Genomic DNA, 18,745 nt, shown 5'->3' on the forward strand with positions numbered 1-18,745 from the left:
TATCTGAGATTGGAGACGTGTTTCTTGTTTTAAACTCTGTGGCTTCCCTTTAAGATCAAACTTCACTTGTGCTTTCAGGCCGACTCTTTTGCAATTCACACTGTGTGGTCACCAGCCTCGCTACTGCATGCCAAAGCACAGCCGCAGAACAATGGAAGGGCCTGCCACATGCCACATGCCAGCTGCAGCATGCAGTTTTGCTTAACTGGCTTTCTGAGCCATATTTACAGTGCAATCTTACACATGGCTACTCAAAATTAACCCCCCCCCATTCATTGGAACTGACTTCCAATCGCAGCCTTGAAGTGCTACAAGCCATCATACACTTAAGATCAAACAATTGCCAGTGAATAAGAGAAACTAGCAAGGGTACATGCTTTCCAAAACCATAAAGGGGAAGATGTAGGATTTTATAACATACTCTTATGAGTTTGTGGGTTCCAGACCACTATAATCTCTGGATGAAGCAAGTGTCAGAATTTACCGTATTTTTTGCACCATAACACTCACTTTTTTCCTCCTAGAAAGTAAGGGGAAATGTCTGTGCGTGTTATGGAGGGAATGCCTACGGGTGGCATGCCTACGGATTTTCCTCCTCTAAAAACTACGTGCGTGTTATGGTCGGGTGCGTGTTATAGAGCGAAAAATACGGTAACTGAGGTTTAGGGTGCTGTGTGCTAGACACTTCTAATCCTGTGGAATCAGCAAGTGTTAAAAGCTAATTAACCCAGGCTGGTTTCCCACAAAGTTATAGCCCGGGTGATGGACCATTAAGAGAACAAAGCATCAAAGGGACTCCTGTAACACGGCAAATGGTTGGGGCCCCTCTTCCTCAACAGATAAGGGCACAGCTTCAGTTAGAATAGTTAAGAGTTAGGAGTTATATGACCTAGAGGTGGGGAAAGTTTGCAGGTTGGTAAAGGTTGGAGAGAGGGCCAGAGCACAATGGTTGATACCTGAATTAAAGGCTGCAGCTAGAGGAGAAGCAAGATTCTCTTGGGGTGATTATGCTTGAAGTGATGGAACCCCTCCATCGTTAGATGCAGGTTGAGTCCTTTAAGAGAGGCCCCGTGAGTACACATGTTCCACGGGGCCTCTTTTAAAATACTCACCCTGTATATAGAATCATAGACTTTTAGGCATTTGTGGGCAGGACACAGGATATCTTTATCAAGTTTATTCCCTACTGGCATTTCAGAAACTTTCCTGTTGCTTTCAAGTTTGTGTTTTCAGAGCAGCATTGTGCTTCCAAAGCCCGGGCAGTTACTCTGAAATTTAAATAACTGCACGGTCATTAAATTTTATACAAAAAAGGAATTGACTCTAAAACCAGCTGCTATGTTATCATGATGAGAGCAATAGCAAAGCCTTCATTCATTGCGGCAAAGCTACATTGTTGGAGAACATAAATCACAGTTATTGTTATGATTTTTGTCCCTGGAAGAGTAAGAAGAATTTGTTTTTGGACGAAGAACTTTTAATTCAGCAAAGCAGATGGGAGTGTGCAGTAAGTAACATCCCCCACCTCACCCCAGACAAATGTTTAGCCTCTTTCATTGTGGCATGCATGTGACAGAGAAGCCAGGAACAATTTACAGCTAGATATTTTGCTTAGTCAAGGCTGCACTATGCCATTCTAGAAGGTGATACCATATCATCTTGAGTGTCGTGACACAAATGAGGATTATTTACGTCTAGCATTCTTCAAGAAGGCATGTTCTTGCTCCACACTGTATCAGCTGTCTCTCTTGCAGATACAACTAAATCCTAGGTTTGTGTGACAATGCCTTTGTCAAGGATGCTTGAGGTTGACACGTTGGCGTACAGTAAAGTAGGTACTTCACTGTTGTTACTTCGTTTTACAGGATTGGTTTTCCTTCATTGACAGGAAGTTGCATTAGCCCAGCCTTCACCAACCTGGCTGGAGGCTGATGGGAATTGTAGTCTAAAACATCTGGAAGGTGTTGGCAAAAAAGGTTGGCAAAATCTGCAATAGACAAGAGGCTGATAACTGTTGCTACGTGGCCTGTTGATTAAATTAAATTAAAACAGATTAATTAAATGCATAATTGCTTATTTGCTTATTTTATGTATATGTGCTAGTAGTATTATAGACATGGCCAATGATCTTACCAATTAATATGCTTTATTGAGTGGAAAGTTTTTAAATGAAATTTGACTTTATCCATTCTTTACTTTTACAGACCTTTGGAATTATAATGTGAACCAGGAAGAGATGCTCCAGTGATGGCCACAGATGAGGAGCCTGACGGATCAGACTATGGTTCTTCAGAATACAAAGTAGGTGACTTAATTTAGATAAATAAAAGCATCAACCTCACTCACTAGAAACTGAAAGGAGGCATGTCATTTTGTGTGGGGGCTTTTCTCCACGATCACTAAAAGCATGTCAAAGACTCTTTTGGTTACTGTGTAAGAATCTAGTGTGTGTCTTTTTAAATGCCCCTTATCCATGTAGATTGTGCACAAGGGAAGGGAACACGATACCTATGCTACTCTTTACCACCTTTTTAAAAAGCAGAATATACGGTATTTGCATTCACCTGTAAGAGTAATATAGGGGTGATGAGTTCAGATAATAAAAATGAATGCAAACTAAAACAAAATGTTTATGTCATAGACATTACTGGAGGACACGAGAGAGATTGCTGTGTTTATTTGCTTAAAAGTAATCTGTCTCAATATGTGCTCCCACATTACAGGTGTAGAATTTGGGAGTACAACAAATTTTTGCAAATATTAACTTTTAAAAGTCTTGGACAATTGGAGAGTTGTCCTACTTGTCACTAGTCACATTTTTTTTTAAAATCCAATAGCTGCTTGTGACACTAGTTCAACCATACTCCACAAAGTAACCACAAAAACAGAGTGATTTAGGTGGGAGCAGTATAGCATTTTCCTTAGCATAAAATATTGTGGTGGAGTCAGTGGTTCGAAGTTGTGAAGGCCTAGAAGACATCATGTATTTGGACTTTCAGAAATGTTTTGATAACTCCTTATTTCCTTATCAAACCTTTACGTCTAGGGCACCCTTTTCCTTATGCGAAGTTACCTTGGAAAAAGGGAAATAGAAATCAGATACAGTGGTACCTCGGGTTAAGTAGTTAATTCGTTCCGGAGATCTGTTCTTAACCTGAAACTGTTCTCAACCTGAAGCACCACTTTAGCTAATGGGGCCTCCTGCTGCCGCCGCGCCCCCAGAGCACAATTTCTCTTCTTATCCTGAAGCAAAGTTCTTAACCTGAAGCACTATTTCTGGGTTAGTGGAGTCTGTAACCTGAAGCGTATGTAACCCAAGGTACCACTGTAGAAGGAATGATCCCACCTAAACAGACCAACCCTAATCCACACCCATGCCAACAATGGGACGATATACATACAAAGGATCCTGGCCAGGGATCCTTTGTATCAAGCAAAAAATAGGAGCATGGTGAGACATGAGCTAAAGAGGTGCATCATGCAGACACATGTTGCCTCTTTGTGGGGTTTGCTACATACCAGCACTGCTTTTATAGAGACATGGAATGGAGAGCAAAGTCCTGTGCTCCAGAATGCTAGAGTTGCAAAACTCTGCCAAAAACTATATTCTAGGAATCGAGAAATGTCTCCATTTCTCCTCTTCTCATACAGTACTTGGGAGCATCCATTAGGCAGGCCCAGAATAGCAAAGTCCAGTCTCAGGTTCAGCTTGATCTTCACACTTCACATCCGCTAAACCCGCCCTGCCCCTTTGTGCTCAGCCTCTGTAAGAATAAAACCATTCACACAAATGTAACCTTTCTGCTATGTGGTCGCTAAGCAGTTGCTAAAGACATTCTGGCTTGGTATCAAGATTACTGCTAGAACAATGCAAAGCTTCATTTATGCCAAGTTTCCAGTCTGTCAGGGTTATAGACGCTTAACTTTAAAATGAAAGGACAAGGGTTGAATTAAGAGGAATGAGAGATATTTTTAAAGCCTTATGTGTAATAAAGAATTAACATATAATAAGCACCAATCATCATCATCATCATCATCATATAATTAATATAATATAATATAATATAATATAATATAATATAATATAATATAATATAAAGCCTGGCGTGCTCTGGTCCATGGGGTCACAAAGAGTCAGACATGACTAAAGGACTAAACAACAACAACAAGCACCAATTAATTTACTACGTTGCCAAATGCACAAGTTGACCATGGTGCTTCTGCTTTTATTAGGGCTTGCCAACCATGTTTGGAACCATGTTTATATAATACAAAGGAAGGCTGCCCTAATTTATCCTTCTCTTTTTGTATGCATTTTTGGTTGAGGAAGTGCTTCACAAAATTTGGAGACGCTGTGTTTTAGTTCAAATATTGGTTTGGGAACTGCAAATTAGGTAGGCTTGTATGAAAGTGCAAATGGAGAAAAGAATCTCCCTCTTTGGAGGATTTCTGTGGCATGTGCTTGGCTTTCTCCTTAAGAGATTAGCTTTCTACAGGAAGTGTGTGGTAATTCACACACATAATTTTTATGAACCCACAGAACAGCATATACCGTATTTTCCGGCGTATAAGATGACTGGGCGTATAAGACGACCTCCAACTTTTCCTGTTAAAATATAGAGTTTGGGATATACTGGCCGTATAAGACTACCCCCGCCTGCAGCAAGCGCTGCCAGGGGCAGAGTGTGCACCCCTCTGCCGCCGCCGCTGCCACAGCAGCCCGAGGCAAGGTGAGCGAGCCCCGATCAGTCGTCCAGCAAAGTGGCGGGCTGCGCTCACCGGCTGGTAGTTCTGGCTGCAGGGTGGCCCAGCTGTGGGTGGCCCAGCTGACTTCCCAAGGGTTTTTTTTTTTCAGTTTGGTTTCAAGTCTGGGACACATCATATGCAAGGACTGTGGTCATTTAAAAGTCTTTGAAGCTGCGGCAGAATCAGCATTTGGTGGGGGGAACGAAACCGAAACCTACCACCCGGAGGGAGGGAGGCCAGGCCCAGCTCCCTCCCTTCCTCCGGGAAAAGGCCCTGAACGGCTGCCTCGGCCTCCGCCACCCTCACCTGTGGGGATGCTCTGCCCAGAATGCATGCGGTGGCCAATGAACATGCGCTGTGCCGGTACGGAAGAGGTGGGGCCTCGCAGTGCGTCACAGGAGGCTGGGACAGACGGTAATTCAGAATCCACTTATTTGGAAGAACAATTGGCTCAAACCAGTGAAAGTTTTAAGATTGGCTTTTAAGAAAATTGGATGCAGAAGCTATTGGGATGGGGGGGTGTACACTTCATGGTCCCTTTTTCTGCAAAACAAATTTGTATTTTCTTCAAGTTTTCCTCCAATGTATTCTGTCTTAAAATTATGAAGTGTGACCTAATGATATTCCCCCATGATCACTAGAGGGTGCTAGTGCATAAATACAGCTGTTGGATTCTTCACTACAAGTGGGCAAAAAACAGCTTGGCAGTTCCACTGTATAGTACCTACTTGTCTTTAAGCTTTCATGAATATACTTTTTTTTTCTTCTCTCAGTCTCCTACCTCTTTTCCATGGCTTACTTAGTAATGTAATACTTTCATATGAAGGGCTTAAACTGTGGCCTATATACAAATGCAAACTTCACACCCTGAAAGATAAGAAGGGAGTGTCTTACTGATACATTAAGCTAGAATGAGAAAGTGGTTTGGCCAAGGTCAGACAAAGCAAAGAGTTCTGACCATTTTACCTGCATTTCACACTGATAGTTCTTCTGCTTTTCCTTTCCTGCTGTTACACTAACCAACACAGAAGTTCTCTTATTTACTTATGGTAACCAGAAAAACTCTTAACCACAGAACAAAGCCAATACAGACCTGCCTACAATCCTTCCCATACATACCTGTGTGGGAGCACGATCCATAAACTTAATCTCCTTTCTTCTGAGTAGGCACCCATAGGATTACACTGTGGGGTACTTTTAATTGTATTTTACTAATGACAGATGTGCTGACACCAAGTTCAAAGGCTATTTTTTATGGATGCAACATTTCACTGATGAATAAAGTAATCAGTTAAGACACTTTTAATTGATTAAAATGTGCCCTCGATTAATTGGGAAGCATTAAAAAAATAAAAAAGAGTATGTACTTAAAAACCCCCACAGAAAAGCTATCCAGCTTCCTCTCACTTTGTAGCACAGGAACAAATGCCTCTTGTAAGATGGAGCCAACCACGAAACATCTGTGCATCATGCACAAATAAAGTTATACTTTTAGCTTCAGAACTATAATTCTTACATGCAGATTTATTCAGATGGAATAAATTCATTGATCAATCAATCAATTAAAATTCATGTAATTAACAAGCTAAGGCTAAAGCTATTTTTATTTATTTATACTAAACTTCACCAGCAGGGGTCTCCTTCTAAGAAGGGGTCACCTGCGTTTAAAATTCAGGGTGCTGCTAATTTGAATTTTAAATAGTTTCCTTAATCTGTAATGCAAACATATGGAAGAATGTGCATTTTATTACACATGTATTCGTTCTTTCAAGGAGGCCAGGAATACAATATGGTACCTCACAGGATTGTTGAAATATAATGAATGACCCAGAATTACCTGGCACACTTTCTAGCTGAGTCAAAATTTGAAACCAAGTGTTCCCAATCCAAGCCCAACCTTCTGTGTGATTATACTGCGCTATCTCTCACATGCATACATAAATGCAAACACATCCCAGGTAAATACCATGCAAATTCAGAGATATATTCTATTGAATGAGGCTTGCCTCTAGGTAACCATGCACAGAACACTCAAAGTTGTTTTAAGTGTAATGTGTGCAAAAGGCTCTCAGTGTTTGTCTTTCCTATGAACTTTTAATGGTCACACCTTCCTTTCACAGAATTTTAGGAATTGTTTTCTGGAGGGTTTTTCAATGTTTTTTTCCTAACAGGGAGTTGTACAGTTTTTGGGGGAGAAGCAGTGGTGTAGCATGGGGCGGGGGGCAAAGGGGCAGTTGCCCTGGGTACAAAATTGTTAAGGTCGCAAAATTTCAACACCTGGTGCGGCCTCAATACAGCTGCGTGCTTCTGTCACTGGACTCTGTTGAAAACGGTTTCTCCATGTAAACCAGGACGTGACCTCTCCAGACAATTGAATGACTCTTACTTTCTTTCTTTTGCAGCTGCAGTCTCCTGGGTGACTCGGTCACCATTAGGCAGTTGAATGCACATGCGTATTCCATCTATTTCCTTCTTTCCCTCCCACCTACCCCTCCATGCGGTCCTGGGTGCTGGGAACCCATGCCACACCACTGGGGAGCAGTTACTAGAGTTGGGGGTGGCCGGTAAATATGCACTGCTTCATTACTGTATAGACATGCTCTTAAACTTTCTGATAATTTTCTGAGGTAAAGTAAATAATAAGAAAGTGATTTATAGCAGAAAGTATGGTGCGAACTGTTAACATTTATTTGCTTCTAGTTTTCAAGCACAGCAGTAAAATTGAGAGTTGTATATTTGGGGAGACTGAGCAGAATACACTGCAGCCTGCTTTAGCGATAATCGTGGTATCTAGGCCATTTTAGTGCAGTCATTTTTTTCATCCTGACATGCATCAGCCTCATTCCCTCAAGTGGTGATGCAGGTGCTGCTTCAATATTAGGCAGCAGTGGGTTCTGCAGCTGACACTGCGATGTCTGATGTCGACTGTGTGTTGCCTTCATAAATCCAGTCTGCTTCTAGAGTAAAGCCCGAGTGCAATCTCTCTGCGTCTACAGCACCCAACTAACCCATCTTAGCCCCTAGTTTGTTTTTGAAAATTAAGCTTTATTTATTTTTAGATCAGCTTGATGTTTTAGCGACATGTCTGTTGGCCTCTCCTTAATATTATTTCCTCAGTTTGCTGTTCACTTTTACCTTAAAAGCTCTTGCGTGACCACCAGCTGGCACGATCCTCTCCATCTTTGCTGGTGTCACGTTTCTCAGGAGACCTACTTGCCCTTCACAAATGCACACTCCTGGTGTGTTATATGCCACAAAAATAGTTCCTCCAGCGAGCGCTGTTTTAAACTGGCTAGTGTGTGACCTTTGTATGCGTTCAGAGAATCCCCTCAGGGCATTTACCCCTGATAAAATCTCCTAGTAGGGAATATGAGTATAGGCACCAAGGTCTTGCCGCACAGTGGTGTCTGTTTTTTCTCCCCTCTGCCCTTCAGTAAGGTGAAAATTTTGTCTAAATTCAAACCAGTATTTTCCTGCCATTTCCTGAGTTGTTCTGAGTTCATTGACATATATTACAAAGAGGTAAAGGCGAGAGAGAGTCATAAATCTGGCTCTTAGCATCTGACTGCCTCAGTCCTTGGGCTTTACTAGTAGCCCGATGCAAATAAATTTACCACAGCTTTCCTTCACACTAGGAGAAAATTCATCAGTGTAATCTTTCTGCTGGCCATGCCGCTGCTAAAGATACCGAAGCAGGGTGAAAAGCAAAGACAGAACCCCCCCCCCAAAAGAAAGGATTAACCAACAATTTAGTTTTTATTTTTATTTATTTGTTTATTGGGCTTATATCCCACCTTTCCTTCAAGGAGTCCAAGGTGGTGTACATAGCTTTCCTCCTCCCCATGTTATCCTTAGAACAACCCTCTGAGGTAGGTTCGGCTGAGAGTTAAGTCACCCAGTGAGCTTCATGGCAGAGGGAATGATTAAACACGCCAAGCAAGGAATACACAGTGACTCCGAAGAGGAATCCTACCAATATTATGATTGTATAATTATGTACTGATAAGCCTTAAACCTGTTGACCCTTCGGAGCCTTTTGTGGGTAGCCCACAAAGACCTTTCTGTAATTTGATGGTGGAAAATAAGAAATCACTCACTTTGTTGCTCAAAGATTAATGTTATGGCAAACAGAGTGTAGGGTGGGGAGATAAATGTTATATTGTTTGCAGGCTACTGAGGAACTACCTAATTTGCACTAATCCTCTATGATGGTATCTTAGTAGCTCTTGGGTAGTAGAGCTTTTGATGGCATAAAGGTAAAGGTATCCCTGACCATTGTTAGGTCCAGTCGCGGACGACTTTGGGGTTGCACACTCATCTCACTCTATAGGCCAAGGGAGCTGGCGTTTGTCTGCACACAGCTTCTGGGTCATGTGGCCAGCATGACTAAGCCGCTTCTGGCGACACCGTTTACCTTCCCACTGGAGCGGTACCTATTTATCTACTTGCACTTGACGTGCTTTCAAATTGCTAGGTGGGCAGGAGCTGGGACCTAACAACAGGCGCTCATCCCGTTGCAGGAATTCAAACTGCCGACCTTCTGATCGGCAAGCCCTAGGCTCTGTGGTTTAGACCACAGTGCCACCCGCGTCCCTGCGCCACCCGTGTTTTTTTGATGGCATAGTGAACAAGTAATAAGAAAATCTGTTGAGATCTGCCTCTTTTGTAGCTGTATAGTCTCTCTGGTAATGTAGCAACCCTATTTTACCCTTACGTTTGGCATTATCTAGGACCATTCATCGTATTGTTGTGATTTGGGTCATCATCTGGAGCTATTTATTCAAACGTTCCACTGATACTATATACCCATCTTTTCTCTGCTTTCTGACATATTTAGGCCAGAACTGAGTAAAGAATATGGCTGTGTGTATGGTGCAGAGGATAGTTTTCTTATTCTAGAATTCAAGATGTGTGGAATGGAATCAAGGGGAATACATATGTTGTAGTCAGGGCTTTTTTTCAGCCGGAACTTTCTAGAACTCTGTTCTGGCAGGACCTCTCAGGTGGGCGCCATTGCCACTCTAAGAGAACAAGGAAGGCATTCATGGTGAGTTCCAGCGCCACTTTGTTTAGAAAAATAGCACTTAAGCAACATGAAATACAGTGGAACCTCTGGTTGCAAACGTGATCCGGGCGGGAGGCACGTTCACAATCTGCAGTGCCGCCTGTGCGCACGCGTGGGTTGTGATTCGATGCTTCCGCGCATGCGCAAGCGCCGTTAACCCGGAAGTAACCCATTCCGGTACTTCTAGGTTCAGCACGGTGTGCAACCTGAAATCGCGTAACCTGAAGCGTCTGTAACCCAAGGTACCACTGTAACATATTTTAAAAAATGATGTTGCAGTGAGTTATAACTTGAGTCTCACATTTTAAAACTAATCTGTCCTGTAGCATCAATTATAAGGATTTCCCTTCTGCTTCTTCTGTTCATTGCTGGCTTTTGGCTGCCATAATTGCAACCTGTCATCATTCTGTCTTCTGATTCAACGGGAGCAAGGCACACATGACAAGGCAGAGTTAGCCTTTGACAAAATGAAAGGTTCTCTCAATAGGCCTGTTCATCCTTTCCAAGAATGTTTTTTGTTTTTTTTACTCACTACTATTATTAGAAGAATGAGGTTTTCCTAAACTTAAGCTTCTCCTTCTTCATTACAATGGAACATTAATATTTTTTAACACCACACACTATGATGATGTGCTTTATTATATAATCGTGTTTTATTTCACTAGCTTTCCACATTTGGAACTGCAGGCTATTTACACATTTATACCCAGCTTTTTAAGGTGAGTTCACAAAATGGCTTACAGTACTGTAATGAATACTGTTTTAAAAATAACAACCATTAAAAAACAATTTAGTAAAAGTAGTCTAACTATAATTACAGAAGCCAAGCAGCAGCAGTTAAAAATAAAACTTAGCAACACTTTAATTAAAAAAGCAAAACTAAATTAAGATAAAACCAGCAGTACTGTAAGCGAGTAAAAACCCAGCTGAGCATGTTAATTAAAAGTGGATTGCAATAGAAAAGATTCCAAGCCAGTTTAAAGGATAATAAGAATGGGCCATGTGTATATTTCATGAGGTTAAGGTAAAGGGACCCCTGACCATTAGGTCCAGTTGTGACCGATTCTGGGGTTGCGGCGCTCATCTCGCTTTATTGGCCGAGGGAGCTGGCATACAGCTTCCGGGTCATGTGGCCAGCGTGACTAAGCCGCTTCTGGCGAACCAGAGCAGCGCACGGAAACGCCGTTTACCTTCCTGCCGGAGCGGTACCTATTAATCTACTTGCACTTTGACGTGCTTTCGAACTGCTAGGTTGGCAGGAGATATTTCATGAGAGGGAGCTCCAAATTTTAGGGCCGCTACTGAAAAAGGCCTGTTTCTATTGCCTGTCAGGTTCACATGGGTCTAGGTGGTCCCAAATAAAATTCGGACTGGATTCTCTAGGAAGAGGGATTGGTTGTTAAAGCACTTTGGGAATTGTAACTCTCTGAGAGGAATAGGAGTTCCTTAATAACTTAACAAACCACCCTTAACAAACGACAGTTCCCAGAATTCTTTGGGGGTAGCCATGACTGTTAAAGTGTGTTAAATGTATGGTGTGGTTATGGCCTTGTATTCCTGTCTCAAGATTTTCTGGAAAATAATGTGGGCAGTGCAATCCTGTGCAGGTCTACTCAGAAGTAATTCCTACTGAGGTCAAAGGAACTTACTACCAAGTAAGTGGGTACTGTATCACGGCCTAGGTGTATCAGTTTGTCTAATGTAAAGGGAAGTTAGCTGAGGTGTTGGTTGTAGATTCCCCCACCCCCTCACGCTTAGCAAGATACTTCAAGTAAGATATCAGCATCACTGCCCAAGCTATATTTAAGCTTGCAGTGTATTCCCATATTTAGTAAGACCTTTTGTCATCCACTTAAGTGTATATGTGTGAATGTGCACGTAGCTTGTGAGGTCTGGTGAACCAAGAAATTGAGAATGGCTTAAGCCAGTGTTTTTTGGATTTTTTGAGCTTCAGTCCCAACTCCCTTTCTCACAACCATTTTATTTTTTAAAAAGCAATATAATGGGGATATTTTTAAAGGGTTGAAGCATTAGCACTGGGAGAGGATTTCTTTTAACCCTTTCTCTGATCTAAATTGCTCCACAAAGCTCATTAACCCTAGAGTGGCAGCAGAATAGGTATATGTGTAGGCCAATAGAAGTTTCAGGAGGGTGGGTTTAGATTGTGAAGCCAACATGGGAAGGAAATGGACCAAAAAGGCAATGAAATAAAAAAGAAACCCTTGCCCTGTGCCACTGCTCCCAATTCAACTGAGAGCACTCTGCAGCTACTTTTAAATAACAACAACAGTTGAGTTTGATCTGATCAAGGATCTTTGATGTCACATGTAGTTTGTACTCAAAATGTACTGTATGTCTCGGCCTTCCCAACCAAGACTGGGATCTAAAAGAGCCACATAAAGAGCTACAGATAGAAAAGGGGAATTCTTAAATTTCCAGTGAATTTGGATAAGAAGAGAGTACAAAACTTTCTGCATACCACCTATAGATTTTCAGAATTTATTATAGATTGACCAGATAACCTTTTTGGCAGATATACCTGAAGAACAGTGCTAAGGCAAAGCTATGTTGATCATAAATTGTATGTGTGTGTGCATTGGTTTCTGCACACTGTACTCAGGATGCAGGGTAAGGCCTGCAGGCAAAGAGGAGCAATTCAAGGTGAGCACTTTAGTGGAAATTTCGATGTGAACACTGATGAAGCATCAAAGAGCTTTGTTTGGCACAGGACTGCAAAGTATGCTGTAAAGGACTGCCCCCAGCCCCGCAAGCTCCGGGAGCGATGGTGAGGTTGCGCAACCTCGCCATCGCTCCCGGACCCGTTCTGGGGGCTGTGGTCGGGGGCAGCTCGGGCTTCCCCCGCCCCCAGCCCCGCAAGCAAGCTCTGGGAGCGATGGCGAGGTTGCGCAATCTCGCCATCGCTCCCGGACCCCCAGCCCCAGGCTAAAAACGAAGCCAGGACAGCTAGCGGGATCCATCCCGCACGCTGTCGTGGCTTCTTTGCTCTTTGGGGCTCGGGGGGGGATTCCCCCCTTTATTTCCCCCCCTCAAATAAGTGCGCCCTATGGGCCGGTGTGCCCTATAGGGCGAAAAATACGGTACTTAATTGCTCTGTGGTGTCCTCACTTCTACACAGCGTACACTTATCTCAACTACACTGAAAACTGCAGCTGCAAATACAGGCATGCATTTTCCCCAGCCCCTTGTTTATCTGCTCAGGAAATCCTGTTAATTTCATGGGTTTGGCCAGGCCAAGTGTAGCTTGGTTCCTTTAACATTTGGGAAATGAACCAGGACAGGACATAGCAAGAAAGACATTTAAATATAATCAACATTAAAATGACCATCTTCTCTGTTTATTTCATGTACCTGGTGAATTGGGCTCTTGCCAATTAAAGTTCCTCGTAATATTAGTTAAAAAGTAACCAGTAATATGTTATATATACCTGTATGTTTCTTTCCATAAGGCAAGAAACAGCTTGGGAGGTGGGATTTAAAATTACAGTGGAACCACGGAAGCTGAACAATTTGGAACCGAAATGCTGAAAACCTGGAAGTAATTGCTTCCGTTTTCGAAGGTGCCTTTTGAAGGTGATTTTGCAGCCAGCCCGTTGATCCTGAGTTTTCAAATGCTTCGAAAGTTGAACGGTCTTCTGGAATAGATTACGTTCGAAAACTGAGGTTCTACTGTATCCGGAAAATAGTGCAGGGGGAAGGATTGATCTCTCCATCCTCCAATACTATGGTCCTGAGTTGATTTCCCCCTCTATCTTTCCAAGTCATATTATCGTTGGATCAGAAGATTTCTGATGCCATGGGCCCTTCCTAAGGTCATAATCCTGTGTCTGGGATGTACCCTGTCAAACTTCAGATGAGGGATCACATGAAAGAATGAATGGAGGGACGGAGAAGAATCCTGGCTTGTACACACATAAAACCAGAGGTCCAGGAAAAGCCTTTTAGCATGCCCTCTGACATCAAGTCTTTGAGGTGGAATGATGTTTTTCTATTTTGGGATGGAGTAACATTCCATCGCTTGAGCTTTGTCTTGTAATATGAAGGGGTACTGGCAGAACCACAAACCCATGTTTAGAGTACATCCAATGCACATTTAAAGCACATGATTCCCCCCAAATCCTCCTGGGAACTGTAGTTTGTTGAGAGCACTGGAGATGGTAGCTCTGTGAGAGGTAAACTATAGTTCCTAGGCTTTATGCCTTGCTTTACAGGACAAATATGACAACTAGCCTGTTCTCTGATGCTGAGGCTATGGAGGAACTGGCAGCTAGCGTGCCCTTGATATATGAGGGACAGCAAAGGAATGTGGCCAGGCAACTATTTAGCATTAACTAGTAAAAATGTCCTACAAACCTGCCAAGACCTGCTGCTCCTTGGAAAAACTGGCATATTCTTGGGACTTGCTTCCATGATCTTGCAGATTTGGAGTCAGGATTTTATAACGAGAGTATATAGAAATGTACAGCTCCCAATTACCTATCCCACTCTTACAGCCGGATCCTATACGTGACTTAAAAAATGCATATAGTTCTAATCCTTTGGGTACCGCTGTAAAATCTGCTGGTAGGGTAAATCTTACGCTTACAGTAATATATTATCGTAAAAAGTCTTTTTTTGTTTGTTTTGTTTTAAAGGTGCTTATTATATCTCAGACACATTATGCTTGCCTAATGCAGCAAGGTCAGGACACATAACGCTCTTTGATTTACCAGCTTGCAAACAAAGCAGGTCGAACAGCCCTTGTTGCAAATACTATTCCGAAGGGTGGGAGAGAGCCGAGAAAGAAAAAGCCGAGAGGATGCAGCATCATCGGCGTCCTCGTCAGCAGGTCACATGACAGCGACTTGGGCAACGCCCACATTGCTCAGCAGACGGTGGAGTGTCTAGAAGTAGCGTGCGCGTGTCTGTCTTATCCGTTCCGCTGCCTGTTTTCCTTTCGCTAATAATAGCAGAAGGCAAAATGCACCAGCCAGAGCCTTAGCAAGCTCTTGGGTCAAATATTGCGCGCTGCTTTCAAAATACATGCATTTCTTTTGCAGTGACACAGCAGTTCCGCTGTCTTTTTGGGGGGTATAATTTATTTAAAGCCTGTTTGCTGCGTGCTTTCACAGTTCCGCCCTTGCGTGCTCAAGGAGTTGCGCTTTTCGGCGCAGAGATGTTCTGCCTTAGGAAAGCAATGAAAATGCATGGCCCATCTATAGGGAGCTGACCCGAGCCTGGCGGTGGTCTGGATCTCTTTCTCCCGGAAGGTGTTGAGAGCGGGTATAGGCCATTAAAACACGTCTTGAGGATGTGTAGGGACGTGAGGAACGTGCACGGATGCATGCCCGTCCGGGGTGACCATGGCCATGCATCCTCCCCTTCCTGCACATAGAAGGCAGCGGAGGTTGTCCATCAAACCGGCAGCGGCGGGAGGAGGAGGGTGTGGAAATCGCTTCTTTCGCGACCGCTCCTTGAACAGCCAATCGCAAGGCAGGAAGTGGGCAGGTTTATAGTCGGTCGCTATCGCGTGGAGGGAAAGGAGGAGGGAAAAAGAGAGAGAGCGTTGCATTTTATATTTATATATTTTACCCTGTGAGGCTGAACCAAGGACCTCTAGAATCTTTCGCTTGTAAGAAGAAAGGGGAGGAGAGAAACGGATCGCTTTGCATCCTTGCAAATTTCAGCTGCCCTCCCCCGCCCCAATTGTGCTGGTTAGCAAAACCACCCTGGGAAAAAGCTCTTATTTAACCAGACAGAATGATAGCTGCTCAGCTTCTGGCCTATTACTTCACAGAATTAAAGGATGATCAGGTCAAAAAGGTAAGGTACAAAGCGAACGTCCTTAAAAACCTGCAGGTTCAAGTTCTTCAGTCTTGATGGGGGTGGGAGGGATATTTATTTATTTATTAAAAAACCTACGGGGTGCATAATTTGTGTTTATATATACGCATGTACATGCGTTTCTTAGCATCCAGAATATTAAACTGGCATCATTTATTTTATCTTTTAACCTCTGCCTTGATCATATAGGTTTTTTGGGTTGTTGTTTTTTTTAAAAAGCTTGAAAGATCCGGCCCATTGCAAGGTTTCCGAACGGGCTGCAGTGTCCTTGAAGCAGGATGTAGATGTCAGAGCAGCGATGACTAACGCAACAATCATGGTTTACTCCCCTTCTCTCTCCCCCCCCCCCGTCTGAGTTGGATCCGTCTATCATGAGTTTATTACTAAAAACGGCTGGTCATCCGCTAAGTGACTGGGGGAATTGTGGACTAGGTCTTTTATGAATGTGAGCATTCAGGGCCTACTGAAATCGTGTATACAGATGCGTGTTTAGGGCCGGGTAAAAACAGGTGCATTCTTTGTAACTCGCAATGATAAGCCTCTAGACACAAAAGAGAGCCTTGGGTTACCTGAATGACTAACAGGTTTCTTTTGTGGCAGGGGTTTTTTGTGGACTAGAGCATAATCTGCGTCTTGAATCTTCCCTCTGGAATTTGTTACCAAGACAGGTGCTGGATTTACCTGTAGGTTGCTCTTCTGGGATTGGTAGCAATCATAAGGAGATAGCAGGACCCCACAAAAGGGACTGATGAGGCTAAGCTTGTTAATTAGATTCCAAAGATGTAAATGGTTTGATAGGTAAAAAAGTAAAATTGGGCATTTTGCTGAGCTGGATTTATTATATTCACTTTGGTCCCATATTGCCCAGGAGGTCTCTTAAGGACACTATCCCAGAAATATGGGGGAAATATCTCCTTTTCAGGAGAGATGTATAGTAGGCCTCTACCTGGGCACTGGGCCAATATTTTAACCTGTTAACTTGCCCAGTGCTGTAAGTTGAGCTAATGAGCATGTTTTGCAGCAATAATATTTTATTAGGCAGATGTTAGTGTTTCTGTGTTTCAGAAATGCGTTGCTGATAAGGGAGGGATCTGATTATCATGGAGAGGAAATAATAAATAATCCAATATAAAATTACAAGAAAGAAATCATCATAGACATTTTCTACTTTGCTTCAGAAATGTAGTTTTCTATCCTATCATCGGTGTTTTCCTATGGAGGCCTGCCATGATGACTCTATTGTTGCTTGCATGTTAAACAAAACTGTGAACTCAAAACAAGCTTCATTACTTACCATCACCTTTCCATGTGTTGGTATTTTATCACTTTTGCAGCATGTGGAATTTTTCTGGGAAACTGATATTTGGCCTGTTTAGATTGATGAGGTTTTAAAAATAATGCAGATATCATCATCAAGCTCATAGTACTGAAGGCACACTTGAAAATATGCTGGTCATTTTTTGCAAAAGCAGTAAAATAATAATAATAGCTAAGATATATTATAGCCAGACTGTGGAGCTACTATGGCCTGTATGAATCCGCTTCATGGTCTCTATTCCTCTTCTCTTTTGCATCTGCAATCACTTACAACCTGTCAAAAACTAAAATTTTGCAAAACAGTCCAAAGGGGCTAAAACTAACCATTCAAAATAGGAAGTAGTATGTGGACAAATCTTTGTTTCACTGAGTTATTCGGGATTTTATTTTGTGCAAAAACGAACATATCTACTAGTATCAAGCTTATTGTGCAGAAAAGGCTATTGGGGTTTTCTGGGTAGGATGTTCATTCATTAGATCCCAGTGATCTTTTGCCACCCTGTACTGGAAAGGAGAATACTAGCAGATGGGGAAGGGCCATGTGATTAGCCCTAATCTCTTGATTGTGATACACATATTCCCCAATAGTGTAGACTTGCATACCTGAAGGAAGTGGCTCACTCATTGTTTTGGGTGTGGTGTGTATAAAGAGAGAGAGAAGGAAGGAAGCCAATTTAGTGGAGTGAGGATAGCCCTGGAGGCCTCTTGCTTATCTTGGATGGTGATGCTGAAGCACTGCCTTTAATGCTCCAGCAGTCTTGGTGAGAGTTGCTGTTCAAGCCACCCTTATATGTTTCTCCTTGTATTCAGAATCTTACGGATAGGCATCTACATTCATCCGCCTTACAGAAACATAAAAAATATGTACTCTGGTGTGTTCAGCAAACAAATGACTCCTAGCTTCTTAGATAAGCCACTTGGGGTCAGTAGCACAATTAGGGTGTGCCAGTATGGACTCTTACAGCCATGCAGAGTGCCAGGCAAGATGGGACTGGGGCACTGCCCACTTCAAATGATTATAGGAAACAGTTTATAGGAAAAAGTTTATAGGAAAAAGTTTGGGTTTGAGTAAGGCACAAGAACTGTTAGCTATGGCTTAGTTTTGGGGGTTTGGAATTTTCCCACCCCTGCCAATAAGTAAATGCTAACTTCAAAAAATGTTAAGGTAAAGGTAAAGGGACCCCTGACCATTAGGTCCAGTCATGACCGACTCTGGGGTTGCGGCGCTCATCTCGCTTTATTGGCCGAGGGAGTTGGCGTACAGCTTTCCGGGTCATGTGGCCAGCATGACTAAGCCACTTCTGGCGAACCAGAGCAGCGCACGGAAACGCTGTTTACCTTCCCGCTGAAGGCCTATTTATCTACTTGCACTTTGATGTGCTTTCGAACTGCTAGGTTGGCAGGAGCAGGGACCGAGCAATGGGAGCTCACCCAGTCGTAGGGATTCGAAGGTCAAAAAATGTTACCTGCCACTTTAAAACCATACATTTTTGTTTTTGATTAGCCTGAAAACTTTTCTTTCTTTGTCTCAGTAACTTTGTATGGATGTAGCATTTTTATATGTAGCTTGTCTTTTTGTAATATTTTTTTAAAAGTTGTCTGTTGTTGCTTACCTTTTTTGTACACCGCTTAGATACTTAAGGTTTAGGAATTCTTACAAGATTTAGAGAAGGGAACTAAAATAAAACGATTGACATGTGTGGGTCAAATGAGTGCTGCTGGGAAATAATGGAAATTATGTAAAGACCAATACATATTGTTAATGTCTGGCTTTAT

General features: G+C 42.6%; 1 protein-coding gene across 2 annotated transcripts in view; it reads left to right on the forward strand.

Moving 5' to 3' along the window:
- Positions 1 to 2,199: 2,199 nt before the first annotated feature.
- HK1 (hexokinase 1) overlaps positions 2,200 to 18,745 on the forward strand; it is a 46,507-nt gene continuing 29,961 nt past the window's right edge. Inside the window, exon 1 of one of the 2 annotated variants that reach the window (XM_053388459.1) lies at positions 2,200 to 2,301. In XM_053388459.1, the coding sequence (XP_053244434.1) occupies positions 2,248 to 2,301 (54 nt within the window). In that variant the 5' untranslated portion in view covers positions 2,200 to 2,247. Of the gene's footprint in view, positions 2,302 to 14,990; positions 15,632 to 18,745 lie in introns of those variants that run through there. The other variant, XM_053388458.1, reaches the window with a different exon arrangement.

Source organism: Podarcis raffonei, chromosome 5 (genome assembly GCF_027172205.1).
Source record: "Podarcis raffonei isolate rPodRaf1 chromosome 5, rPodRaf1.pri, whole genome shotgun sequence".
NCBI classification, from domain to species: domain Eukaryota; kingdom Metazoa; phylum Chordata; class Lepidosauria; order Squamata; family Lacertidae; genus Podarcis; species Podarcis raffonei.